The sequence below is a fragment of the Sporobolomyces salmoneus genome, assembly GCF_050403485.1.
Source record: "Sporobolomyces salmoneus JCM6883 DNA, S_salmoneus_JCM6883_v1_ctg44, whole genome shotgun sequence".
In the NCBI taxonomy this organism is placed as follows: domain Eukaryota; kingdom Fungi; phylum Basidiomycota; class Microbotryomycetes; order Sporidiobolales; family Sporidiobolaceae; genus Sporobolomyces; species Sporobolomyces salmoneus.
Genome location: NW_027481119.1, coordinates 1 through 27121, shown reverse-complemented (window position 1 = coordinate 27121; position 27121 = coordinate 1). Strand labels below are relative to the sequence as shown.

Genomic DNA, 27121 nt, shown 5'->3' with positions numbered 1-27121 from the left:
GAGGCGCTGTATGATCACACGAAAGTTATCGAGGCTTACAGATAAAGATACGAGTGAGTGATGATGGAGAGAAGAGGAGAAGAAGATATGAGGCTGAAGGTGACAAATCTATTACTAATGAGAAATCTCTGCTCGAATATCTGCTCGCTTCTTCGCAATCTCCAGGCGAGAAGACATTCTATTGCTATGTTGCGAGAGTTTGCTGAGAGCGTAGGAAAATACAACAGACAAAACGAACTTTCCATCGAAAATATCGATATTTTCTTCCCTCCTCAGCTCAGACTCCCCTAGTGCCTTGCTTCCATTCCCTAACGAGACCCCTCTGCTCACACCAAATCAAAAACCTTCTCCAAATGCCAGCATCCGAATCCGGATCCATTTCCATCCAATCGTTTCCCGCCGCCAACCTCAACGTATCCTTGTTTCCGACAACGAATAGTGCATCCTTCGCTCTCGTCAACGCGACATTGAGTCGACGTTTATCCGTTAAGAATCCGATCCTTCCTGCCCTGTTCGACCTCACCGTCGAAAGGATGATGATTTTCTTTTCCCTCCCCTGAAATCCATCAACCGTGTTAATCTCGACCGCTTGTAACTCGCTAGCCCTCGATCGTCCAAGTACTTTCGAGAGTCGTTTCGCCGCCCAACCGGACTCGAACGTGTTGATGAGGAGTTGAGTCTGAGCGACGTAAGGAGAAATGATTCCGATATCGCGAGGATCGAGTGCTGGATTCCGATCGAGCAAGTCACCAACGATTTCGACGATGAGATCCGCTTCGGTTCGGTTCAGGGTCGAACGGGAGGAGATGGATTCGGGTCCAGAATGGGAGACGAATGCGACGGGAACGAGCTCGCTTGAAGAGGGAGGGGAATCGGGAGATAAGGTCGTGGGAGAGAAGAAGCGGGAACGAGGTGGAGGAGGTCGAGATTGAACGGAAGCGGAGTCTTGAAGGGCAGAACGATAGAAGCTCAGGTTTGGGAATGCCGAAATCGCAGGTCGCATTCGATATTGAGTGTCGAGGAGGACCGAATTGACATCTGTAGAACAGGAAGCCGTCAAGATCCACAGCGAGGAGAGCTGAGGTCGCGAAGCGGCTTACTCTGCGATTTGAGGAGGCGTTCAAAGAGACTGATCTGTAACCGTTCTTTCTTGGCTTCTTGCGACTGCTCGAGAGGGCGGGGTGATCAGCATCGCTGCGGGGCTGTTCTATGGAAGCGGGAAGACGCACTGAAACGACAGCAGGGAGCTGCTTGTGATCCCCGATCAAAGTGACTTGCTGAGCTCCTTTCATCAGCGGGATGAGGGTGACGGGCTGTATCACTTCGACCTTCTCAGCTTGATACACCTGGCGCTGAAAAAGCCTTGTCTTACCTCGGTGCACATTGCCGCTTCGTCGAGAAAGACGATCGGAAAGTCGACGAGCTATCGACACCGAAGCGACATGAGCGAACGGAACGGCTTCTCGGACGGAAGAGATTATACATACACTCAAAACCTTGCTGGCTCCAGAACCGAGAGCAGTCGCGCAAAAGACGTCTGCCGTCGCGAGTAGACTCGAATAGAGTTTCTGTTCGAGCATCATGTGCTTCCGCCAAAGCTTGCGGTACCGTTTCTCGAGTTCGACTGCGAGTACCGAGCGTTGGTCAGCAAGACAGGTCGCGAGGGAAGAAAGCATGGAACGAAAGACTGACTATCTTGAGCTTCGGCGATTGCTCGTTCTTTCGGGTCGACTATTCCCGCCGTGATCTCCTTACTCCTCTTCAACTCGTCCCGTACCGATTCGCTCTCGATTCGAGTCTCCTCCAATCGATTCCATAACGGGTGTTGTTCTTGTCGTTTCTCAATCGTCCATTTCTCAATCTCGGGGGCAACTCTGCTCGGTTTCCCGCACCGAAGAGGGTTGAGACCACGTCGAACTAGGAGAGAGAGGAGATGATCGGTCGAGACGTGGGTTGGGGCGGCGAGGAGAATTGGTTGAGGAATTCGGAAATGAAGTTTGAGGAGAGATATGAGGGAAACGATCGTTTGAGATTTACCGGTTCCAGGTGGCTAAGCACGATATTCAAATTAGTACTGGAGTGAGAAGAAGTTGCAAGCAACTTACACCTTGAATCAAACTGAGTTTTTCTCCAATTGCCATCGCGACTGCTCGTGTTTGACTCCGATTCAACCCAAGTTCGGGATCTCCAGGAAGGACGATCGGGTCGTCTCGCATGTGCCGTTGAGTCCACGAATTGATGAGTTGATTCTGCGTAAGGAGGTCGGAGGGGTGCAAGGCTGTCGAGGAAGACGTGCGAGAACTCGCGACGAGATCAGGAGAGAGTAGAGATTCAGGCGTTGGCAAGTGAGCGAGTTCGACAGTCGGTGAATCGTCGGCGAGATCTTTTTGGTTCTCGAGGAGATCCAAGGCTCGTTCAGCGGGTCCTCCTCCACCATTCTCGACTTTCGGAACGATCAGCTCCCGAAGGTCGGTTCCTTGCAGAGTCCACTCTCGAAGGATCATGTTCGAGCTTTCGAGGAAGGCTTCTTGAGCTTCTTCGACGTGCTTCGAGTTTCGTTGCCTTTGACGAGACGGGTCGAAGTAAAGGTTGTTGATCGCTCGTTCTTGCAAAATATAGGAAGATTCGTCAAGACCGATATCGATTCTATCCCAGAGTCAGGTCAGCGAATGGCTCTCGATAGTGCAAGGGTAAGAGAGTGACTTACTGGTAGACATCGTCTTCGTTAATCGGCCACATATCCGTCTCCTCGAACGCAACGACGAGCTGTGACTCGCGCGCCTCCAGCACTGTTCCTTGTACAAACCAGTCGGACGAGTCTGAGCTGGACGAGGGCGGAGGTTGAGGTCCGTTCGGATCGAGGTCTTGCTCGGGAGGTGCTCGAGTTATCCGAATAATGGTGTTTGCGCTGCGCCGCCGATGACGAATGTGTAAGTGACTCGAAACACCGTGAGGGGTGAAGACCGGAACTCACGCAGAGAAATCCCAGAGATCTTCCGTCAATTCCCTGCCGTCTTCCGCTTGAAAACTCGCAATCGCCTTCACACCATTCCCGCCGCTCCCCATCTCGGCTATCGTCGACAAGCCACGCTGCTTCTTGAGCTCCTGCAACTCCGCGGCTCGACTCGAGTCCGTTAACCAGGTCCCGATCGCCCGACACAATGTCTTTCCATCGAGTTCTCGTTGTGCGGCGGTTCCTTGTCGTGCGAGACCTAGTCGATAGCTTTCCTCTTCGGAAGCACGAGAGAGTGCGATCAATCGATCCAATCTACGAAACAGCGAAGTTGTCAGCTTTTGGAACAAGCTCTCGACAGACTTAGAGGGCTCACCGTTTTCGATACAAATCGGCCGCTTGCCAACTCCCCCTTTCCGACTCCTTCACTTTAACTTTCCATCCCCACGGTTCAGCCCCCTCGACCTCCCTATTCTTGTAACTCCTCGTTGTTCTTCCCGGTTCGACTCCAATTCCAATCAATCGGTTATGTCCTTGCGCTCTCGTATCGTTTTCTACTCGCGAATACAGCGAAGGAGGGTTCGAGCGAAGATAGCGTCGAAGAGGGGAGGATAGGCGCCAGTCGGAGCGAGAAACGAGAGGGATTTCGTGTGGTTGTGGAGATGGGTGAACGGGACATGGCTCAGAGGAAGGAGAGGGAGCGACGTAGGGAGTGATCTTGTTCGGGGAGAGTCGAGAGACGGGGGAGAGTCGAAGTCGCTGGGTTGGGTCCCGTCGGACTCGAGCCGTAAAGAGAAATTCGAGATTTGTGGCTCTTTCGACAGGCTTGACTCGCTCTTGCTTCTTTCGTTCGATGGGTAGCGGCTTGACATCCTCCATGATTTTCTCCTTCCCTTTCCCTTTATCGAGAGCCTTGACAGTCTCCCTCCGCGGGGGATTTCGAGGGATTCGCGGCGAATAATCTTCCCAATCGAGGTCGACATCTCCATCCTCTTCGTCTGCATAAATCGTTCCGCCGACATCTACATACTCCTCCTCTCTCCTGCTCGTTGAAGGTGACGAGGCTTGAGTCTCCCAGACCGGAAAAGCTTCATCTTCGACGTCGTTTTCTCGTGCGAAAGATCGTCGTTCGGAGGGAGAGCTGCGCGGATTCGGTGGAGGAGCGGAGGGAGGGGGCGGAGGAGGAGCTCTGTCGTTGTAGCGGGCGTGTGAAGCTAGTGCATGAGCGCTTCGGCGGGAGAATTTCGAACGAGAACTTGGTGAAGAGGCGACGGAAGAGGATGAGAAGGAGCGGATTGCACGGCCTGTCGGGCCTTGTTCGCTGAGCTGAGGAGTTGCCGAAGTGTATAGAGGGGTGCAAGGTGATCTGGAAGCTCGTAACGTCGAGTTGCTAGCTCTGAGGAAATGTCGAGGCGAACAATTCGACATTGACCTGCGTGAAAGTGGCCGTTCGATTAGCTATGGCTCTCTGGAGTTCTAAAGTATGATACTCACGTTGAACAGCAGCTCTAGCCGCGACGCTCCACTAGTCGCGAAGAATCGGATGGAGAAACGCGTGCCGGGTTTCCGCCACTTTGAAGAGGCTACGGGGGTATCGAATGGGTTGGCAAAACTTTTGATGGATCCAGCGCGTTCGGTAGAGGTCGAAAAGTAGTCTGGTCTTGAGGGAGAAAGGGAACGAAGTTCGAGCCGATCCTTCCCTTTCTTCTCGAACCTAACCTCCGACCATCCGACTGCAGCTGATACCGGAAGAGACATACAAGATAGTACGACGGGGAATGATCCTGTTACAAACGGAATGTCAGAACTCGGATGAACTCCTCGTATCTTCCGAGGCGGGGGTAGATGGGTTCAAAGGGCCTGATAAGGTGGGTGAGGTCCTGGATCAGAGTAAGCAGTAGAGCTGACTTAATTCGAGGTACCGTCCAGGAGGCCATCGATCCACTTCCACTCGAAACGTATCAACCTCGATCCTCTCCTCAGCTCCTCTCCCTTCCCACCGAGATCCTTTGCAACATCCTCGACGCTATCCCGTTGACACGGACGCTCGCCGTCTGTTGTCGGATCTGTAAAACCCTCCTTCCGCTAGTCCTCTCTCGACTCTATCGAACTCTCGTCCTTCGCTCGAGTACTCGAGGTTCCGCTCTCTCTCCCGATGCCCCAACGATACTCAACCCTCAATCGAGTCAAATACTCAACACCCTCAGCTCCTCTCCCTACGGCATCTCCCATTATCCGACAAAGCTCGATTTTGATTTGACCTCAGCGTTTCTCGCAGCTCAAATCGGTGAAACTCTTGCGACCGTCCTCAAACAATGTCGGAACGTCGTCGAACTCAAGCTGGGGAAAGGGGATCGAGGACATGGCATGTCGTTCGTATCCTTGTCGGAAATGCTCCTCAGAATGGAACGAGATAATGCAGTCCAAGGGTTACGACTCAAGGTGTTGAGGATCGAGGAATGTGTTGGAAATGGAACGACTCTCGCCAACGTACTCGTCAAACTACCTCACCTCGTCGACCTGAGAATCGGTCAATTCCTCCTCGAACCGTCGGATTTCGACGATGTTTCTCCTCCACCTCTCCCGACGTTTCGACTACGTACGTTCGTCGCCAAGTATCGACTCACACCTTTCGCTTTCGACTTTTGTACCTCCTCCTCATCAGACACCCTGCGCTCGATCGATGTTCCAATCAACGAACGGACTCACCTCGATCTATCGAAATGTTCAGCTCTCACCGAAGTCACTCTCTCCTTGTCTCTCATCTCCTCCATAACCACATCAATCACTCAAACCTCCTACTTCTCGAACAAACGTTCAAACAACCTCGTTTCCTCCTCTCCTCCCGCCTCTGTCGTTCCTCTCCTCGCGAAACTCGCAACCAATTTCCGCTCGACCCTCGAAAGTATCCCTTACCTCACCCACCTCTCGATCAAAGGTACTTGGGACGTCGGAGACCCGGAACCGCTCGATATCGTTCGACACGCTTCTCTCCTCTCACACCTCTCGTGTTCGACGATCGAAACTCTCTCAATCAAGACGGAACTCAATTCGATCGCGCTCGTCGAATGGTTAGACGGAATGGAAACAGCGGGAGGGGGAAGGGGGAAGTTGAGGAAGTTGGAATTGTGGCAGAAATCGACGTTTTCGGCACCAAAGAGGGAGTTTCAGAGAAAGGTCAGGGAGAAGGTACAGGACAAGGCGAACGAAAGGGGGATCAAGTGTGAATGGTTCAAGTATGAAAAATGGTAGCAACCTTGCGCCTTTCGACAACCTTATCCGGAATCTCCGTCGACCAGTCGTCTTCCCAGCTTGGACGTTAGTGTCGGGACGCCTGCGGCCTCGCCCTCGCTAGACTACTCGTCAGAGCGGTAGAAACTTGTGAGTAGACGAGTCGTTGCTTCGGAAGTGTGAGCTGCGCTGACCGTCTCGACTTCGTCAGACTCGCTCTCTCCGTCGCCTATATCTCCCAGGGATGCCACTCCGACGTGGGCAAGTCCCAAACGACTGGAGAAGCTTCCACTCGACCTGTTCCGTGCAGGACACTCTACTCCGGGAGTCTCTCGCCCGCCAATTTCGCTTGATGGCGGACTACAGTCACCCTTGCCCATCCATCTTTCCACTTCTTTTCGTTGTCTCTTAACCTTCGGCGCGCGGTACATTTGCGATTCCGCGCCCTCCTCGATGGCATATCTATATCCCTGAACCCCAATTTTCGATTTCGCAATTCAAAAAGCAGTATAGTCGCACGTTCTCCTTTCGTCTCTGATCGGTCGCCCCCGACTCCGAGTGCCTCGAAACTGATCGAAAGCTGGCACAGGTTCTGGCGAGGTGTGAGCGCGTGAGAATCGATATCGTAACTGACCCAAACTTGCTTCCTTTCCCTCTCCAGAGTGACTATTTCAAGCCGTAACATCGCCTCCGTTGACTTCGCTTGCAGTTGCTGAAGAACGTGTCCTGAGAAGATCTCCCTCGTGGTAAGGTACCGCGGGCCCGAAATTCGAGACTTCCGTTGCGAAAAAAAGGTGATCGAGAAAAGCTATTTCAAGCTCGTCGGAAGTTCTCTCGAGATTGTTCTTTCGGGTTTCCTGTCTTCACACTCCTCTCAGAACGACCTCAGACGACAACGACGATATCAACGATGGTCACCGGACAACCACTCGTACTGCTCAGACAAGACGAAATCGGTCCAAGCGGAGAAGTGCGAACGATGTTCAGGGTACAGTCTTCGGGATTTCCGCTCTATTTCGCTTCGAGCAAGTACACCCCGTCGCTAGGGGGACACAAGACTACACTGTATTCCCGTCAGGTGAGCTCCTCACTTCTTTCCTGAAAGTCGAATTCGTCGCGAGAACTCGTTTCGCTAACTCCGAACCTCCCTTCCTTTCCATCGCACACAGGCTGAGGTCGGAAGCGTCTCGTTGGAGTACTTCCAGCTAGGCAAGTCCCGAGAGATCAAAGCCAGCACGTTCTACACCCGACCCAACTTCTTCAGCGAGTGAGCTTCTTTCGATTCTATCCTTTTTGCATGCGCAGAACTAACAGAATTGAGGGAGACTGTCAGCAAGCTCGTTTGGAGATCTTTCGAAGGAAAGCAATTGAGGTGGAAACGAGACAACTCTGGTGCCCTCGTCGTGAGTTTTCTCGCTTCGATATTTTCGTCTCGGAGTGAACCGCTAATCCTTTCCCTTCGCAGCTCATCGACCACAAGTCTCGACAAGTCCTCGCATCTGCACAAACGAGTCTCAGTCCAGCCGGAGTCCCTACGTGAGTCATCACTCCCAATTTCGAGTTCTTTAGCTCACCCTCAGATTCCCTCCTCTCACAGCACGACCCTAAGGATTCACTTTTCTCTGTTCTCCGCGGTTTCTCGGCCCCCGAACAGTCGTCTCGTCGTCCCCATGTCCTCCCCTTCCTCTCTGTCCTCAACCGAATCCTCTTCTTCTTCGTCTTCCAAGCTCAAACGCGCAAGTTTCACCGTCACTCCTCCTACTCTCTCCTATGCCCAACCTCAACCCGAAGGAACAAAAGGTACGACTCTAGAACTCGTCATCCTCTCGCTCCTGCATCAAGATTACCAGAGGCTGGAGAAGGAAAGGCAATCGCAACAAGAGGCGGACCAAGACGAGAACAGGGAATGGGATCCTTGGTGATCTCGCTCTCGCTTCGCAGTCTGAAACAGATGGATCTAATTGTACGACTCCATAGAGAAAAGAGGTGGTTTGCTTGCGATTGCACAACGGACATTGGGTCAGGTTTTTCGTTTTTTGTTTTTTTTTGTGATACTTCTTCTTTCGCATCTTCCGTTCCTTGTAGATTGATCGCTGTTCCGACATACCCCTTGGAATGTCGTAGTAGATCGACCTCGTGGCCAGAAGCTGTCTGCGGCAGATAGAGGTTCGAGTTCGACGACTTTTGAGAGCGGAATGCGTGCGATTTGTTCGCGCTCTATCGACTCCAATCATCGGGACGCGGAGCGAACGCAACGAACGAACGAGAAAAACCCAAGATTCCGACGGGCAGACAGAATAGCGTAGGAGTGAAAACACGATTTGTTACAGAACTTTTACAATTTTTATTCTTCGAAATTTCCCACTTTTCCCCCAGATCTCTTACTGCAAAGAAGACTGCATCCGGAAACAGAAGAAAGTATTATAGTCGAGAATTCACTTTGATACAGACCCTTTCTTTTGAGGGAAGGGGAAGGAAAGGAAGGAAGAGGAGAAGAGAAGTTTTTCGATTTATGGGAGTAGTGGAGAGTCGGGAAGAGAGAGAGAGAGAGAGAGAGAGAGAGAGAGAGAGAGGAGAGAAAGAGTCGAGAGACGAGAGAAAGAGAGAAGGAGTCGGAGAGAAGATTCAACGAGCGCATTTACTCTTGTTTGGCGGCACCTTCTTCCTCTTGAACGCTTTGAACCCTACGTTCCTTTTCCGATTCGAGTTGGTTGTAGAGGAGGAACAAGGCCTTTTCGTTGTTCTCTGGGAGTCCCGAAATGATGAACATACGTTCTCCCGATTCATCGTGAGCCGTTTTCGCGATCGAAATCCTCGAACCGGAAAGACGACGAATCTCGTTGATCTTCGTTCCACCTCGACCGATGATGCATCCAACCATGTCGGAAGGGATCGAGATTTTCTGTTCCCTCCAGTTGGGGTCGGATTCGTTTCCAACGACGTTTTGAGGTTGTTGAGATTGAGATTGAGGGAAACCTCCAGTGTTTCCTCCTTGAGCCCTTCGATCGTTCGAACCGTTTTGTCCTTGGAAAGAGCGCCTGGCTCCTCCAGCAGGAACGTATCCAGCACCTTGATTGAATCCACCACGACCTCCACCGTTTTGACGGAATCCTCCTCCTCCTCCTTGTTGTTGTTGTCCACCAGTCGCAGGGTAACCATTTCCAGCTCCACCTTGACCTTGAGCACCAGCTCCTCCACCGAGTCCTTCCGCTCCAGGGTGGTAAAGAACCGTTCCTTGACTCCTCTCCCAATCTTCAATCAAACATTTCGCGATCTCGCCAACGGCGAGTCGTACCGATTCACTCGAACCGGTTACTTCGACGATACGCTCGGTAGATTGAGGCAACATTTCTTTCGAGGCGACCATGCGAGCTCCCGAGATTTCTTGAATCGAACGGATTTTCGCTCCTCCTTTACCGATGACGGAACCGATCAACAAGTGAGAGATCAAGAGTCGGATCGAGGCAGAGGTGTTGGTAGGAGTCGAAGCGACGGGTTGTTGTCCATCGACAGGGGCGGAGGAGGAGGAAGGAACCGGGTTTTCGACAATCGTTTGAGCGACGAGGGAGTAGGCCTGCAACGATTTAAGCGTAAGCGATCGGAAATTCCGGCAGTCTGTGCTGTAATGATCCCGTGCTCACCTTGGCAACTGATTCAGTAGTACCACCAATCGAGAGAACTCGGTCGGGTACACCAGGAACAACTTTCGATACTCCAGCCTTGACATTCGCGGTCTCACGAATCTCGGCGATCGTAGCTCCACCACGACCGATAACAACACCTGCTCACTCACTTAACTGGATCAGTATCGATTCCTGAAAAAAAAGTTGCCGAACAACTTTCTCTCTCTCCATCTCGAACGAGTGAGAGGAGAGTAGAGTGAAAGGGTGATGACTTACCAGCTTCCTTGGAACTAACGAGAGCCCTCAAAGTGAGACCCTCAGGTTCTTCCAACGCTTGTTCAGCTTGATCAGGGTGAGAAGAATTCGCGATCGTCGCTGCGGTAGGGGCGGCCGCAGGAGTGTTCGCGGGAGGCCCACCGGCGGTAGTAGGTTGAGGAGAAGTAGAAGTAGGAGCGGCGGAAGGGGCGGCGGCGACAGGGGAGGAAGGAGACGACATGGTTTGATGAGAAAAAGTAGAGTTTGAAAAAAAGGGCGGAGGAGAAGAAGAAGAACGGAGGAAAGGGAACGGCTTCGGAGGGAGAGGGAGAAAAGAGTTGAGAGAGGGGGAGTGAGTGGATGGAACGGGATGGGATTGGAGATTGAGGTGGAGGGAAGAGCGAAAAACACCCAGAGGAATTCCTCGATTTGGAAATTCACAAGTTCGCTAATCGAACTAATTCAAGATTGTAATCCAGGCCCATCTCCCTCTTGTGCAGGATGAATCGCTTCCATGGGTTGAGTAGTAACAAGAATAGTGGAATTACACAGTGACTCCAATGAACCCTTCCATTCCTCCAACGACTTCATCGAATTTCTTCGCCGGAACCAACATCATTTGACCTCTCATATCGACTCCAAACTGATCCTCCGCGCTCGCATCCGCCGACCTCTTCGTATTCGTATACTCAAACACTTGACTCTCCGTCGCAAACTACGTGATCGTTCCGAGAAAAGTTCCCATCAGTTTTCAATTTTCTCTCTTTGCGAAAAAGATCGTTTTGTTTCGAAGCTCACCCTTTGGATCCATTCATCTTCAGCATGATAAACCCAAGTCTTTTCCTCTTCCGCATTCGAAACATGTTGATTCTTCTTCTTCTTCTTTCCTCCTCCTGTCGCCTTTGTTGTTGTCGGTTGAGCTTGTTGTACAGCGGCGTTCGGATCCTCGTCGAATGAGGATGTCGACGAGTTGAATACGCGGGAAAGGAATAAATAATGAGAGAAGTGATACGGTTCTTTCTGTGAACGTCTCGAACCAATCCCTTAGTTCTTTGACCCTTGGGAAGAAGAGCGACTGGAGGAAACTTGAAACGCACGTCTTCAATAGCCCATTGTAATTCTTCTTGTAGCATCTTAAACATGGGAGGAACTACTTGAACGGGCATGTTGACGAGTCGTTCGTTGAGGACTAAACCGATATGTTGAGGTTTCGAAGCCGTTGAATCGGAAGGAGAACTAGCTGGGTTCGAGAGGAGTTTCGATAGAGTCGAATGGAAGGGAGATGTAGAGGGGATCTTCGAGAGTAGGTAGTTTGTCAATTGAGAGATACAGGGTTTATCCTGACGAAAGACAGGAAAGAACGAAAACTCGTGAGTTTTCGCCAAAATCAACGAAAAGAGGGGAGTTCGAGCATACCTTGTGTACGTTGAGGTTCAATACCGTCAAAACAGCGTAGGGATCTCCTTGACTAGCCTGTTCATCGTTCTCTCCTTCTCCCGAATCAGTCTTGACCGTACTTCCTACCAATTTCTGTTCCAACACTAAATCCGTTACTCCTCCCAAATCCAATACGGACGCATCTCCCTGGAACAATTGAGAGAGGAGAAGTTTGATCGAGTGGTAGTCTTGGGGTTGTGGGTCGAAGAAAGAAAAGGAAACATCCAACATCTACAACACCAAAGAGTGTACGCGTTCAGTGAGCTCCTCAGGCAAGCGAGCGAGACAGAGACAGTGGAGATGTACCTCGACGTCGTCCCCTTGATCCATTCGTTCATCTTCACTGTCGGATTCGGCTGATCTCTTCGAGGCTCCTCCAGAACGTTTCTTGCTAGAGGAACCGCTCGCTTTCGTTGAAGGTTGATCTACTTGCATTCCTTCTACTTCCAATCCGGCGTAGGTGGTTACTTAGAGAGTTGAGAGTGAAAGGTTGGATGAAGGGAGGGATCTTTCTCTCGGAAGTGCTTTTCAACTTTTTTTTGTTCGCGGCGTGGGGTTCACGCAGAAGGTAATTGAGCGAACATGGAACAACATATACACGATAGGGGAAGTCGCAGCGACGACAGGGAAAGCTGAGCAAGCGCAATGCCCTTCGAGAAAAAGAAAACTCTTCGCGACGACTCTTTTGCGCGCATCGGCTACAACAGCTGAACCCGGCTTGAAAATCTCGCTCACATTCTCCCAGAGGCAGGCAATGCACGCAGAGGGAGGGAGGGAGACACTCGCAAGGGAGGAGAAGTACTTCTGAAAAAGAGATCATTACACGCCCAAAAACGTCTTTTAAGCCTCCTCGACACGGACCTTGGCTTGGCCGTTGGTGACCTTGACGCCGAGCTATCAACACCCAACTCGAGCATCATCAGCAATTACTTCTCATTCCGGGAAAGACACAAAGAAGGGAATGGGAATGTGAATTGAAAACTTACGACCTTTGCCTTCTCGACAATAGCGACACGCTTGCGGGCGGAAACACCGTGAGCGATTTCAGCAGCGTAACCCTTGTTGTTCATCAAGAGCAATTCGACGTCACGTTCGTTGTTGACGAGGAACTTCTTGAATCCCGAAGGGAGGACGTGACGGGTCTTCTTGTTCGATCCGTAACCTAATCACCACTCACTCCTTTCGTCAGCTCGTGGAAGCGAAAGGGGAGACATGGGAGAAGAGAGAGGTGAAGAGACGTACCGATGCTGGGCATAGGGAGTTGTCCCTTGAAACGACGACGAACCCTGTTGTCAATACCTTTGGGTTTACGCCATGCCTCCTTGACTCCGTGGTAGCGGTCAGATTGGTGACGCTTCTATATATCCCCTCCAAATCCAACGATAATTCATTCATTCCGTTCCATTCAGTCGCGAGTTGAGAGTGATTTCGAAAGTTGAGGTAAAGTCGGCGGGATGGGATCGATTGTCGCGCGGTGAGTATAGCAAATTGGTTTGAAAAGCGTAATGTCGAGCATAGTACAGCGTCGAGTGGAACGGGGTGGAGGTCGATCGGTAGAGAGAGGTCGAAGAGAGGGAAGTCGGAAATCGATCAGTTCGGGAGGTTTCGAGTCGATTCAAGTGGGATCAGGTAATCGTGGGGTCGCGGAATTCAGGGAAGCAGATAAGAGAGAGGTTCAATCGAGCGGTTAGCCCTCTTTTTCGACGAACTCAGGCAGGAGAGGCGAGAAAGGATTAGGACGAACGAAGGGTTTGGTGCGCTTCTTGACAATCTTGATCGAGGTGGCGGCCATTGCAACTACCTAATTATAACGGGAGCGTAGGTTGTCGAGGAATTGGCGAGAGGGGAGGAAGTGAGAGGGAAACAGGAATCGGCATATCAACCGTCAGTGACCGCTCTTACTGTACCATAATGCATCCTACTATCCTCTACTAGCCTACTCCAACCGTTCTCCTTCTACCAGCATGCGTCGTCGAGGAGGTTCACTAAATTTGTCCAACTTTCTCTCGACCTCTGTTTTCGCCCTTCCTCTTCCAGCCGCTAAGGTTCTGCCCTGCTGTGCCTAGTCGGATCTGACTTGCGAGTTGAATCTAGTTGGTGGAGTTTTGCCGTACCTGGGGACAGAGCGAGTGTACCAAGGGAAAAAGCTCCCTCACCAGAATTTTTCGACGCTTGAAAGGTTCGCTTTGACTTTCGGAAAATACACGAGATATAGCCTCGGAATATGTATATCAGCTGGAGCAATGCACTGCAACTGTTCGGCCTACAAAATTTCTCAATCGCTGCACTATTTGTCGAGGATTTCCTCGCGGAGGAAGTTTGCGGTTCTTCTGCTTCTGACGATCTGTTGCGCCACCGGATGACTTCTGTTAGAGTTTCGAGGGTCGGCTGTTGTCGTTCTTCGTGGACTGAGGCAAAGGGCGAGAAGAATTGCGGCTTTTGCGACGAGCTTCTTTTTCAACTTTCGCTCTCTGCCCCGTGTCCCGTCTCGATCCTGCGCCGACCTTCCACTTGGAGCGTCAGGCGAAGTCGGATGTCGACCAGGTGATTCAGCTCACGAAACGGATGTAGTTCGATTCGTCTTGAGCTCGTTTCATTGAAGTTGTCTTCTGTCTTGCGGAGTTCTTGCCTCCGAGCTGGGGTCCGTACGGGTCGGGAAAGGCGAAGTGAACCAGGAAGACGGTGCTTCGAAGGTCTCACCGTCAGTCGAGCGACCGGAGCTATCGTACAGCTGAGAGCAAACCAAAACCAAAACTTGGGAAACGAAGAGAGTGAATTTATTGAGGCAGGGACGCTAAAGACGTCGCTTTCGTCGTTGAGCATGTGAGACTTGGACTCGAGCTGTGGCTGCCGAGAAGCGACCGAAGCAAGAGACACGGAAGCGGGAAGAGACGAGGTGGGAGGGAACGAAACAAGAGGCAAAAACGATCGAGCTCGAGGTGCGTACGCTTTCGGCGCCTGAGGGGAACACTATCAGCACCAGAGACCATTCCAGAGCGTGCGGCGAAGAGTAAAGTGAAGCGAAGGAGACAAAGAGCTATTCGCGCGACAGCTGAGAGTTCCCTCTCGATCGACTACAACCCGAGATTCTCGAGCTCGACGACAGAAGGCAGAGAGGTAGGTAGCCACGAACGTAGTCGCTCCAAATGGGCCCTAACTAGTTTCGACTGCTTCCTGCAGGACTCGCATTTCATCTCTCACTTGAAGTTGCTCGACATCGCCTCATCAATCGCGTCGGACGGGACTAGTCCAGAAGCAGTACTAGGTGAGCTCTCGATCCATCAAAGGCGCGCGAATGGATCGGCAGGAGGTGGGAGGGAAGAAGGGAAACTTATGACAAAACATCGGCGGGTCGTGAGCCTCCGAGTCCGGGGAGAACGCGTTACAGGGTAGTTACAACGGCTGAGAATAGGCTACGGCCAATGTCAAGTTGGGCGGAGCGGAGTCAGGAGTGGGCCTCGAGAGCTGGCCTGTTCGGTCGAGACAGTCAGCTCTGCGCTACTGGTCGCCACCAGTCTTAAGGTTCTCCAAGGCGCACGGGACGAGATCAGCCGAACATTGGAATACCGGAAAGTGAGGCGCAGAGCTAATCTCGATCTTTCGTTGGTTTTCTCGTTGTCCTCGCAGACTCTGGTCGGACCTCCTCCATCGACTTCTCCTCCTTGCCTTGAGGACGTCGCATGAAACCGAACGGAAGCTACTATTATCCACTGAACCAACCTCCGTATCCTCAGAACCAGAACCAGGACCAGAGCTACGCCTATCAACACTTTTACTCTTTCCATCCTCAACCTCAACCGTTCCCACCTCAGGGTTTCCCCTTCGCGCCAAACCCGTACCCTTTCGACCCGTACCTTCCACAACAGTTCGGATATCCCCCTCCTCAAGCCTATCCGCCGCAGCAACAGCAAATTTACGGTTATTCTCAACCGGTCCAAGCCGCTCCTCCTCCTCTTCCTCCTCCTACACGCCCATCGACCTCGACTTCGAGAATCACAGGATCAGTCTATCGAGATCCCAGGTCACCTGATACACCACTGGGTCCGACTTCACCTGCTTGTTCCGATCAACTGAGAGATCAAGAACTCCTCGACGATCCGAGAAACATGTCTAGTACGGATGAATACGGAGTATGTTTTTTTCTCCCCATTTATTTTCTTTTGAACGATGATCCGACGATTTCGAGTGTTTGACAGGTCGTACTCCGAGAGATCAGCGGAATGACGGTCGATAAACTGAAATTAGCTCTACGAAAACTCAACGAAGTGTTCGGTGGTCACCTCAAGTATAGTGGATTGAAAGCAGAACTCGTACGCTATATCCTCATTCAATCTCTTGCTCCTTGTGATTCTCGCATATTGACATGTTGGCCGCCCTTCGAAAGTATCAACGACTTCGAGGTGAAATCGATAGGATTTGGACTTACGACAAAGCCAGATTCCCTACGGCGAAGATGCTCATCGCTCAAGCTTTCAGAGGGTTCGTTTCTCATCTCTCGTTCTTCTTCCGCCTTACTCTGAATCGAATTCTGACGACGATCGCTGTCAAATCAGAATCCATTCGAATACTCTAGTTCACGGTCCTCCCTCGTTTGACTCGACCGGCAGAATCATCTCTGGATCTAGTAGTAACGATCGCGATTACCGACCTCAAGCTTCAGGAGGTTACGGAGCTTCAACTTCTTCTGCTACGACGAATTACGGTTCTTCAAGTTCGAATTACGGTCGACCACCCCTTCCTACCTCCTCTGCCAGTTCGAATGCGAATGTGAGTGCTGGATTCTCTCGTTACGGAGCAAACGGCACGTCAGGAATGTATCAATCAGGAAGTTCGAATGCTTACGGAGGAGGAGGAGGAGCAACGGCCGCTACAATCAATCGATGGCAGAACGACGACGTACCGATCAAGTTTAGACCGAGTCCGTTCTATCGAGTCGAGAAGAGCTTGTCGCCTCCGGTTACGTTGATCAAAGCTGATCAGGGAGATAGAAAAGTTGGAATCATTAGTTTTGGATTGACGGAACCTCAACGAACTTTACTCACGAAAGCAAAGTGAGTCTCTCTCGTATTGCCACCTTTAAGAACTGCCACTGATCAGCGTCGTTTCTATTGTAGGGAATCTCCCGCGAATCCTCAATACGAAGTTCGACTGTATTGCACTTCCGACAACAACTACTCGATCGGACGACCACACGCTTCTCAATTCCCTGCTCCGATCGAATTCCCTGGATTGTCAGAGATCAAGCTCAATAATGTCACGATCAACGTCAATACGAAAGGAATCAAGAAACAACCCGGCACGACTCCTCCCGTCAATCTCTCTTCGAAGAAAGGACCGACAGTAGCGATCGGTCCTGGTCAACTCAACAGAGTCGAAGTCATTTACACGAATACTGAAAGAGTGCGTCTTGTTTCAGCTTTTGCAAGGGGTCGAGCTGACAACTTTAAACGAGGCATGATAGACTACCTACTACATGGTCGCTTACCTCGTCGAGGTGACACCGGTCAAGAAAGTCGTCGAGAAAGTGAAAGCGGGTAGAACTAAACCGAAAGAAGAAGTCATTCAGAGCAGTGAGTTACAACTTTGAGCATCAGCCATCCCTCGACGCTGATGCGCACCACCGTTGCTCCCCTCACAGTCAAAGACATTAATGCGGATGAAGAGATCGCTGCTGGTCCTCTTGGTCTATCCCTTCGAGATCCTGTGAGCTCGAATCACTCTGATAGAGTCTCCTCTCTCAACTGACCCTTCTTCCCTCCTCGTGCAGCTCTCATTCGCTCGAATAGGAATACCAATTCGATCGAAATCGTGCAACCATATCAGTTGTTTCGACGCCGAGACTTGGTTCGAAATGAACGAACAAACTCCGACTTGGGGTTGCCCGATTTGCTCGAAAACGCTCAAGTTCGAAGACATGGTCGTTGATGGGTTCGTCTTTCATCTCATTACATCTCTCTGCGCGCTCTAAGCTGACGCTGTCTCGCTCACTCGCAGATACTTTGAGGATATTCTCAAAACTTGTCCAAGTTCAGTCGATGCAGTCACGGTCAATCCTGACGGTACTTGGCGTTCAGACGACAACAAACACGGTACCGGACCACCTCGAGTCGAGAAGCCTTCAACGGGGAACAATTCGAATCGAAATTCTCCCCCTCGCTCTCGAGAAGAATCGACGAAACCCGATATCTCGAACGAAGATGGGAACGGGAAAGGAAAGGGGAAAGCTCAACCTGAAGCATTCACGCTCGATTCAGATTCGGACGACAACGACGAACCTCTCGCGAAGAGACCTCGATTCGGTGGATACGGAGGAGGAGGAGGAGCGAGTCATTCAAATTCACCTTTCGTCGGAGGAGCGGGAACGAATGGAGTCAGGAATGGGAGAGGAGCTTCGGAAGTTCTCGATTTGACGCTGAGCGATTCGGACGATGATCAACCTCCTGCTGCTCGACCACCACTTCAACCTCACGATCCAAGCTTGATGAGATTCGCAGGAGGAACCGGAAACGGCGCGGGACCTGCGAGACCAGGGGGCGGAGTCAAATCGGTCGCTGAAGTACAGAGGGACATCGACGCGATGCACGAACGAATGAGGCAAGAATACGGAGACGACTGGAGAACGAGATTCAACCCTTGATCTCATTTGTGACACCACCACTTTTATTCTATACCCGTACTCTTTTCTCCTCCTCCCTTCTCGAGAGTGTTTATTCTCTTTACCGACTCCACTTTTTTAATCTACTCTCTTCTCTCTCTCGCTCTATTGTTTTGTTTCAATCTCGTTTCTCGTTCTTCTCGCAAAATGTTCACACGATATTCCTATTCTCTTCTCGGTAGACGGCGAGACTAGCTCTGAGTATTACATCGCTTTCAAGCTAAGAGGGCGAATCGATTCAAGCTCAGCTAGCGTTTTGTTTTCGTTCATTTCTGTTTCTCCTCTGCCTCTTTCTCTTCATCGTCCTCTCGTTCCTCAGTCACACCCTCGGCTTCGTGCTTCCATGGTCGCTCCACTGATTCCCTCCTCTTCGATATTGTCTATGCTTTCGATCTCGTTCGTTCTCTGCGTCACTACCTCTTCAACCGCCGAGCTGGTTCGAATTCGCTTCGTCGGAGACCGTTGATTCGAAGGCTGTCGAGACGGTTCAGATTCGATCAAGCCAGATCGTTTCGCTCCATTGATTCGAGTGGGAAGTTTCTTTCCTCGTTGAACGAGGGAGAACGCGAATTTCGCTGCCTCGACGAATCCGTTCTCGTCAACGATACCGATTCCTCCGCTCGCTCCGAGATTCTTTTGAGCATTGAAGTAAGTTTGCGCCGCTTCGAAGAGTTGATCCTTGTAGTTCAGAGAGACGTGAGATTCCGAGGATGCTTCGGGGAGAGTACTGCTCGTCGAGACGGAAACAGGCTCTGCGGGAGGAGTCGAGGTCGAGGAGGTCGGAGACTTGCGGATCGCGAACACCTCCTCGAGGTTGACAGCTCTGCGAGCGCTGAGGGTGAGGTAGTGTAGCGGATTGGCTGGTGGATTGGGAGGATGGGAGCTATTCAATGCGTCGCGAGCTCTGTCAGAGGACATCGGAGAGTAAGAGAGGCAGAGGTACTCACAAGGGAACTTTCGTTTCGATCGCCTGGTAAAATTTCTTGACAATCGGACTCGCTAATGACGCTCAGACACAGGTCAGCGAGGATGTTCACGGAAGCTGAAGATGGCTTGGAGCTTCTCCTACCGGTGATGCAGTGATTCGCTGTTCGATCGCAAGTCGAAACGATCAGCGTCGCTCTTCTCGAGATCAAGCTGGAAGCCGCTCTGACTCACGTATTGACTCTACGACTAATCCTTCCGCAGTCCGAGCCCTCGAAAGCGCCACATAAGCTCTACACCAAGGAAGAGATAGATAAGTAAAAGAACTGAGAATGAAGGAGACCGAGCTCACTGTCCGGGCGCGAAGCATTTCCCGAGGTCGACTGCAACGGCATCGAGGGACTGTCCCTGCGATTTGTGGATGGTGAGGGCCCTGCCATCAACGATACGTTAATACCAGACTCGTGAAGGCTGAAGATCCAGCGAGAATCGACTTACCAGGCCAGTTCGAGCTACCGCTCCTTGAGTAGGACCAAGTGATCGAATGAAGTGTTGAGCATTGATCGTGACTGAAGTTTCACAACAGTCAGTCAGGTCTTCGTTGAGCGGAAGGATAAAGAAACGTAGAACTTACTGATGCGTCCAGGTTCGTAGTCTCTCGGTGACGGGAAGTAGACTCTCGGGACTAGGTTGTGGGTTTGACGTTTGTAGAACTCGATCAACGCTTGTGCTTTCCATTCGGCAGTTCCGATCATTCTCTTTCGTTGTTCGACCTCTTCCTCATCGCTCGATTGGTTCGGTACGGACTCCAGAATCTCCTTTTCGGTAGGAGCCGGAACGAAGTCGACGATAACTCCACGACTCCCGTTGACGAGTTTCTCTGATCACGAACAGCGCAAAATCAGTTCAGTGTTGGCGACAGACGTTGAACGATTGAAAGCTCAGCTCACCTTTCAGACTCAAGGTCACCAGGAGAATCACTTGAGCGCCGACTTTTGCCTTGAGAGCTTGAGGATATTTCGCGTAAGCTTTCAGCTGTTCGGAGGGGAGATAGCGTGAGAAGCGACAACAATGGAAGAAGGACTCGAAGCAACTCACTCGAGCATCCATCCTTTGTCGAGCATAGTAACCACTCGCGTCGTCACGAGCTTCGAATCTGATGATAGGTCCAGGTAGTGGTTCGAATTCGAACCTATTCACTGCATCCACTTTCTCTTTCGTTGGAAGAAGCTTCGTCGGCTTTAAAGATTCGAACAGATCATCAGCTCCAGCTCGTGGAGCTCCGTGCTCCAGAGAACGATCGACGTCTCACCTTTATCTTTCCGTTGTTGAATCGAAGGGCAGAGCCGCAACTCTTGAAGAAGTCGAGATCCGCTTGGTCATGCTCGGCTCGACGAACCTTGTTGAGGACCTTGATGAATTCGACATCGCTCTGTCGAAAAACCTGGAACGGCAGAATCAAACCGAGTCAAGGGAGGTAGAATTGAGCGAACGAGCTCAAACGAACGAACCTTGGTCAATTCACGAATTTCGAACTTACACTCGGCCCTGGTGGAAAAGGTAGCGATCAGTTATCGGATATGACCTGTTAGGGAGATTGAGAGAGAGTGGAGACTCACCAGTCCTCGGTTTCGAACGCGTAGGTGTGAATCGGAAACTCAAGTCCACAACCTTTCTCGAGCACGCCTCGGTTCTCGTTCATTCGATCGCGGCATACCCAACTCTTACTACTTTCGGTCTCGCTGGCCCCAGTCTTCGAAGGCTTATTGATTTCGTAAAGCAGCGTTCCGCCTGTTCGCCCAAACACGAAGATCGAGCTCATCAGCACTCATCGCCAAGTGACGACAACTGATCATCCGGGCTCACGTACCGCAACTAACACACGGAATCTCGTGGGGATTTCCGAGACCAACGGGAGGAAGTTGAAAGAAGTCGCCACAAACGATCAATTGCATTCCTCCTGAAAACGACGGGCGACATGTCAGCCAATCCTGTACAGTCTGTAGGAGAGAGAGCCTCATGAAGACTGACCAAATGGACGAGGATTCGTTCGAAGTAGCTTGGCTAGAACGTTTAGGCGAAATAAGAAAGTTGGATGAAGCATCGAAATTTCGTCGATGATGAGAACTTCAGTCTCTCTCCAAGTCCGACGTTTCCTCTCTTGACTGGAAATCTTATCGTAGAGCACCGCTACCGACTACACCGAGTGACATCAGCAAATCTCGAACAGGTCGAAGGAACTCCGAGCGCGAGCTGTAAAAGGACTCACTTCTCGCCCAGTTTCGAGTCCTGCCCACGAGTGAATCGTAACACCTTCAACGTTGATCGCAGCCGAACCCGTAGGCGCCGTCATTACCACTCGTTCGACCTCTTGTTTCCCCTTTTCCGGCTTGACATTGGGGAATTTTGCGCGCAACAACTTTTTCACCCTTTATCCGATCGAGCGGTACTGTCAGCTTCGGAGAGAGTAGGTAGTCTCAGGTAGAGAGATCACTCACTCGGATAAGATGATCGATTTCCCTACTCCCGCCGAACCCGTGATGAAAACGTTCTTGCCTTCATCGACGAGTTTCAAGATATCTCGTTGCTCCTCCGTGTGAGTTATCTGAGGTAGGACTTCTAGGTTGATCGTATTGCTTGTTTCGGACGGTTGATGCTGAGGAGCACGTCGAGAGCGACCGAGTCCGTATTTCGCTAGTTCTTCAGAACCGAGTTTCTCCTGCTCTTGACGTCTTTCTTCTTGCTTTTGACGTTCTCTTTCTTCTTCTTTACGTCGACGCTTCAAGAAGGAACGAGGCCAGCGTGTCAGCGGGAACGTTGGAGACTATCTTGTGAGGAAAAGAGGATTGCTTGCGACTCACTCTTTCGAGCGCCTCCTCTTTCTTTTCGGCCAGAGTTTTTTTCGGGGGTTGTGCAGGTTGTTCGATACTTTCGGAGGCGGACGGGACGTTCGAGGTGGTTGCTGAGGGATCCGTCGCGACAGAGGTCGAAGTGAGAACTTGAGCTTCGTTCGGAGTTGTCGATTCACTTTGACTCGTCTCATCCAGATCCATCGACGTCGACTCATCGCCTTCCAGCACCCCTGGATCTACCGTTTCTTGCCATACTAAATCTCCAGTGTCGAATTCCCATCCTTCGTCGTCTGTTTCACCTCCAATCGAGCTTGCCCTTTCCACGACATCGGTTGAAGAGAAGGGCTCGGGCGACTTGCCTGTCGGAGAGGTAGTATAGTCGCTAGGTTCTTGAGGAGTTTCGACTAGAAGACCGTACGCCGCTTGGAGCTGTTCATCGAGTTCTGCGTCAGAAGAATCGAACTCCTCCTCCTCCTGCATCGCGTTCGGTGGTTGAATGTCGCTTGAAAGCTCTGCGAAGAGGTAGAAGAGTCGCTATCGGTCGAGAGGTGAAGAGGTCGGTGGAAAGCGAGTTTTGAAGGGCGAAAGGTTTGGGTCTGCGGGTGCAAGAGCGTTCACTCAGTGCAGTCCCTAAGCTCTGTGAAGCTATCAGCTGCTAAACTCGTACAAGCTAGCTATCGTGGTCTTGAAGACGAGATCCCGACTCGGACAAACGTGTCGACGAGAGGAGATCAGAGGTCTGAGCGCACAAACAACAACAACGACGACCCGAATTTGACCAGTAGCAACAGAGCATCATACAGGAGCGGTTCAGAATGACAGAGCAGTGAACAGATCGAGTATAAACCTGACTTTCCCGATTTTTCTCGCCAGAAAGTCGAGTGCGAATCAGTGGTAATTTTCTTGCTCTTTATGTTTACCGTTCCGAAGTGTTGATTCTCTACTGCGTTTACTGGTCGAGATACTCGATTTTCGAGAGGAAGGAGAGGTCTTCCCGCCATTTTTGCGCCGGCATCCAGCGACTGCACCCGATGCCTCCCGCGAGACGACTCCTACCTTGATCGAACTTCTTTCATCACTCGTCCAACCTCTTTCCGACTTCGCTCAACTGCACCCGCGTGACTCATCTACCGCTCGAATCTTCCATCTCGTGAGTTCTCATTCTATCTATCTAGTCGGCAAAGGGTCAGCGTTGGTGGAAAATGGAGAATCGAGGGAATTCGGTCATCGGAAACTGACCTTCGCACCTTCTCCTTGTCCTCTTCCCCCTCCCCTGCCTTCGCCCTCCCGCTCTGCTGTACCGTAGATTCAAACGCGTAGAAGTAGAAGAGAATTAACAGCATTTTCTGTATCGAATTCAATTTCCAAAAGTAACCCGCCTTCTCTCTTGTCTTGGGCAACGCGTCGAGTCTTGTGCATTCCAACTCTGAGAGGCCAGAGGCCAACCCAATCATTCGAGCTCGTAATAGCATTGTACGCGCCTAGGTGTCGCATAGGAACAGAGGTGGTCACCTTAGAACCGAAGAATCCGCGAAAGATAGCGAAACCGAAGAAAGAGCTCACAAATCGAACGGCACACAACCACCTGTTCCAATCGCCCGCTAGGACTGAGGGTTAACACTCCTCCAACGTCCTCTCTTCGCAAGCGTACCTTGTCCCGGCAACAGAGCTGTTCCGAAGCTTCCTTTCCCCTTGTTCTTCCTTCAGTCCTCCGATAGCCCGAGCTGCACCTGCGACCTTGAGCAGCTTCATCGCTTGACTGAAAGGCGACTCGAGAGGGTTGATCGAGCAGAGAGTGAGACGAGGCTGCTCGTTCAGTCCTGTTCTTTCGAAACAAGGAGAATTCGTTCGAGTGAGACCGAGCAGCTTGAGGGATACCGTCTCGGATCGCATATTCGCTCATTCAGTAGCTCCGGACAGTCGATTCGGCGGTCGAAGCGAGAGGGAGGGATGAGGGAAAGTGCCGAATTGATGAAAGGTTGCTTGATCTTCACGAGCTTGCGCGGGCCGGTAACCGATGTAGACAGGTCATAGACGAGTGTAGGATAAGTGGCGTAGTCGTCGTCGGCGCCGAGTCGATGTAGAGGTGAGTGAAAGAGAGCGACTTGCGTACCGACCGATGAAACGGCCAGGTTCACTTCTCCTTCAGCATTTCGCGCTTCGCCCTACAGCCTTCAGCACTCACCTCACTCAAGCTCTCACCTTACGCCCAACCGGCGCACTAGAATCGACTCTGCCTACATCCTCTCACCACTCAGCTTTATCGAGCAACTCCACGGCTACTCCCACCTGGCTCGCTACTATTCAGGCATTACAGGCGCTCACAGAGCGGTAGATTGATGGAATGAGATCATTGGAGCGTCCCTGACACTCCTTGGCTTCTCTTTGTTTGTTGTGAGGTATCGTCCCTCTCTCGTCTTCCGTCTCGCTTCTCAGCTGACTCATGCTCAAGATCGATCAGTTGATAAGCTCAGCACTCCCTGACATGCGGCGCGTATCTGCCTAGCTGGCTTTGACGAACATTTTCTCCCCCATCTTCACTCAACTTCGACTCTGTAGCCTCCCGCCTCTTCACACGCACCGCGTTTGTCATGTAGGGATGTCATTTGTCCGGATTGTACGCGATGCGACGTCGGAAGGACAAGCTTTGTGAGGATATAGAATGAATTGAACATGGTAAGTTCCGTTTGCGCCTTGTCTGTCTCGCTGGCCTCTACCTTCCCCTGCCCTCTCCGAGCCGCTCATAAGATTCCTCGACTCGCCATGTACCCATCTGCTGCTTTTCCTTGTGTTCTCGGGTTTAGCGCCGTCATGAACTTGCAATTTCAATTAGCCCGGTTTTCATTTCTTCTTTTCGATTCCTTTCTTCTCTGCCCTTGCAAGCTGTACATCTGCCTTGATTACATCAATAAGTTCTAGCTACTCGTCCCCTGGCACAACTCTCGCGCGAGTCGCTGCTACGAATCCAACTTGTCTGCTCCCTTCCTCTACCTCCCTTTGCCTTGTTCCCCAGAGGATCCCTTGCGACTGAGATCTGGTGTGTGTCTTGCTAGATTGTGCAGCTAGCCGTGCTGCCTGCTTGTCGTGGAAGTGTTGAAACAGATCCGAGGGTTTGTTTATCGCTTGACGGTTGCATCCAACGAGCTTCTGTCGCAGGCCAAGGACAGGTAGCTACAGATGGTAGAATGAGTGAGAGTGCGTGTTCAGGGCGAGTGAGGTCGTAGAGATCGTGCAGTCGAGGGTGTCGGTGAGTGAATGATGAATCGGAAGATCGTCAGAATGAGTGGGAGGTGAACTAGAGGACGATACAGGTCGACCCGACGTCTTGCTCGGCCGTTTGTTGTAGAAGTGCTGAAGGGCGAAGGGCGAACGGTCGAATGCTGAAGGGAATCAACGAACCTGGCCGTTTTGTAGCTCCCTACTTGCGAGAAAACGTCTCTCTTCTCTTAACTCCTCACTCGACGTCGCTAATCGCTCCTAGTAGCCCTCGAAGCGACCGCCAGACCCTTGACAAACACCGAGTGCGAGCCCGCTGGTCCAGCTTCGATCGAGTTCCGCCGTCGACCTGCTCAGCAGTTTCAGCTCTTCTCGACTCTCCTCAAGCTCCGTCGCCGCCCGCATTACTCGAGACTGCAGCAGAAAGTTTCACTCGAGTAACATCGTAGCTCGTGAGAAAGGGAATAAGTTTCTTTTTAGTTCAAGCTACAACAAAGTCCATCAAGCCCAGAAATCTTCGCAAAATCCCGTTCTCTCTTTTCTCGGTTTCTGACTCTCCGACATTCGTTGCATCATCACTCCCGGTTGTTTTGTCGATACCCCCACATACCTCCTCCTCCTCCCATTGCGCCTAGTGAAGGAGCGGCCGATTCAGGGAAGGGAGCAGGGAAGATTTGTCGAGGTGAAGTCGAAGAAATTGGGAACGGGGCGTTTCCAGTCGACGAAGTCGAGGCGACAGGGAGAGGAAGAGGGTACAGGTAGCCAGAGGCGGAAGAAGGATACATTGGTGAGGTTTGGAGGTGAGCAACGGGGGGAGGAGGGTTAGGGTAAGGCGAGTTAGAATGCTGATGAGGTTGAGAAAGTGGCGACATCTGCTGAACAGAGCATGTAGAGACTACTGGGGGGCGAGGAAGGTCTGAAGCGTAGGTCATCGGATAGGAAGCCGAGGGAAGAGCGGGAAAAAGAGTAGGGAGAGGGGGAGGAGTCGAGGAGACTTTCGACGAGCCAGAGGTTGAAGGGTTCGTTGATGGTTTCGAAGGTCCGAGAGGATCCAGTCCTCCATTCTCGATGATTCGTTGTTGACAGACTTTCCCTTTCTCGGTATTGCGGTCTAGGCCAACGGAATCAGAGAGAGTGAGGGAGAGTCAGCATTGGAAGGTACTGATGCGAAAGTAAGAAACGCGAGACGGACAATGCCTAAGAAGTCCGTCGGGACGAGCGAATCTGGACAAACAGACAGGACCTGCAAGTTGTGTATTGTTTCAGCATCCGAGAGGAAGCGCGGAGGCGAAAATGAAACTCACAAGGATGAGGTTTCGGGTCCTCCTCGTGGATCCGGGCGTGTCGGGTTAGATCCCCCTTTCTCGTGAACGCCTATGGGGAGCGGGGAGTCAGCCCCCGAGATGGAGAATGGACAAATCGAAGAGCAAGGCACTCGCCTTGTCACAAGTCTTGAACGGGCACTTGTATGGACGTTCTGCATTGTGAGTGCGCATGTGCTCTGCCATACCAAATCGAGTCAACGAAGGAACTCGTCAGTCGAATGGAAAAACGACAGAGGCGAGAGATTTCGAAGACTCACCTTCGAACTTGTCACGTCGATCGAATCCTCTGTCGCAACCTTGTTCCTGACATTGGTGCCTCCACTTACCCGTGTGAGTTGATCGATGCGCTGACAAGAAGGAAAGAGCTCGTCAGTCACAGCACGAGAGAAAGACGTAAAAGATTCGAAAATTCACCTTCGAGTTCATGAAATTGATGGAACCCTCTGTCGCAACCTAGTTCCTGACATTGGTATTTCCACTTACCCGTGTGAGTTGATTGATGCGCTGACAAGAGCGAAAGAGCTCGTCAGTCACAGCACAAGAGAAAGACGTAAAAGATTCGAAAATTCACCTTCGAGTTCATGAAATTGATGGAACCCTCTGTCGCAACCTAGTTCCTGACATTGGTGCCTCCATTTACCCGTATGAGT

General features: G+C 51.4%; 9 protein-coding genes across 9 annotated transcripts; 3 read left to right on the top strand and 6 right to left on the bottom strand.

Annotated features, from left to right (window-relative positions):
• Positions 1-277: 277 nt before the first annotated feature.
• On the bottom strand, positions 278-4381 carry JCM6883_003209 (uncharacterized protein; the record flags this gene model as incomplete). The annotated part of the gene is made up of 10 exons (XM_076633756.1): positions 278-1038; positions 1101-1164; positions 1230-1313; positions 1373-1423; positions 1488-1624; positions 1693-2050; positions 2106-2646; positions 2708-2908; positions 2975-3268; positions 3330-4381. The coding sequence occupies 10 exons, from the start codon at positions 4379-4381 to the stop codon at positions 278-280; spliced, it is 3543 nt and encodes a 1180-aa protein (XP_076486221.1).
• Positions 4382-4731: 350 nt separating this feature from the next.
• Positions 4732-6205, top strand: JCM6883_003208 (uncharacterized protein; the record flags this gene model as incomplete). Its single annotated transcript, XM_076633755.1, has 2 exons — positions 4732-4821; positions 4883-6205. The coding sequence occupies 2 exons, from the start codon at positions 4732-4734 to the stop codon at positions 6203-6205; spliced, it is 1413 nt and encodes a 470-aa protein (XP_076486220.1).
• An 889-nt stretch (positions 6206-7094) lies between these two features.
• JCM6883_003207 (uncharacterized protein) lies at positions 7095-8106 on the top strand (the record flags this gene model as incomplete). Its single annotated transcript, XM_076633754.1, has 5 exons — positions 7095-7262; positions 7354-7451; positions 7518-7587; positions 7650-7720; positions 7782-8106. The coding sequence occupies 5 exons, from the start codon at positions 7095-7097 to the stop codon at positions 8104-8106; spliced, it is 732 nt and encodes a 243-aa protein (XP_076486219.1).
• Positions 8107-8822: 716 nt separating this feature from the next.
• JCM6883_003206 (KH domain-containing protein) lies at positions 8823-10303 on the bottom strand (the record flags this gene model as incomplete). The annotated part of the gene is made up of 3 exons (XM_076633753.1): positions 8823-9758; positions 9826-9965; positions 10084-10303. The coding sequence occupies 3 exons, from the start codon at positions 10301-10303 to the stop codon at positions 8823-8825; spliced, it is 1296 nt and encodes a 431-aa protein (XP_076486218.1).
• A 303-nt stretch (positions 10304-10606) lies between these two features.
• On the bottom strand, positions 10607-11934 carry BCP1 (protein-transporting protein BCP1; the record flags this gene model as incomplete). The annotated part of the gene is made up of 5 exons (XM_076633752.1): positions 10607-10777; positions 10861-11082; positions 11160-11402; positions 11479-11730; positions 11806-11934. The coding sequence occupies 5 exons, from the start codon at positions 11932-11934 to the stop codon at positions 10607-10609; spliced, it is 1017 nt and encodes a 338-aa protein (XP_076486217.1).
• A 405-nt stretch (positions 11935-12339) lies between these two features.
• RPL32 (60S ribosomal protein eL32 RPL32) lies at positions 12340-13291 on the bottom strand (the record flags this gene model as incomplete). The annotated part of the gene is made up of 4 exons (XM_076633751.1): positions 12340-12393; positions 12486-12661; positions 12742-12856; positions 13244-13291. The coding sequence occupies 4 exons, from the start codon at positions 13289-13291 to the stop codon at positions 12340-12342; spliced, it is 393 nt and encodes a 130-aa protein (XP_076486216.1).
• A 1888-nt stretch (positions 13292-15179) lies between these two features.
• On the top strand, positions 15180-18136 carry JCM6883_003203 (uncharacterized protein; the record flags this gene model as incomplete). Its single annotated transcript, XM_076633750.1, has 9 exons — positions 15180-15629; positions 15696-15809; positions 15884-15978; positions 16053-16550; positions 16614-16899; positions 16961-17069; positions 17138-17202; positions 17267-17427; positions 17494-18136. 9 exons carry the CDS (start codon positions 15180-15182, stop codon positions 18134-18136), a joined length of 2421 nt encoding a protein of 806 aa, XP_076486215.1.
• A 333-nt stretch (positions 18137-18469) lies between these two features.
• Positions 18470-22410, bottom strand: JCM6883_003202 (uncharacterized protein; the record flags this gene model as incomplete). Its single annotated transcript, XM_076633749.1, has 17 exons — positions 18470-19037; positions 19102-19153; positions 19224-19241; positions 19313-19371; positions 19431-19486; positions 19577-19647; positions 19713-19958; positions 20029-20113; positions 20177-20317; positions 20391-20522; positions 20590-20626; positions 20698-20869; positions 20949-21038; positions 21110-21275; positions 21348-21507; positions 21577-21857; positions 21940-22410. 17 exons carry the CDS (start codon positions 22408-22410, stop codon positions 18470-18472), a joined length of 2805 nt encoding a protein of 934 aa, XP_076486214.1.
• Positions 22411-25721: 3311 nt separating this feature from the next.
• Positions 25722-26975, bottom strand: JCM6883_003201 (uncharacterized protein; the record flags this gene model as incomplete). The annotated part of the gene is made up of 3 exons (XM_076633748.1): positions 25722-26257; positions 26729-26818; positions 26886-26975. Coding segments are annotated over 3 exons (716 nt in total), but the record flags the coding sequence as incomplete, so codon positions are not given.
• Between the last annotated feature and the right edge of the window lie 146 nt (positions 26976-27121).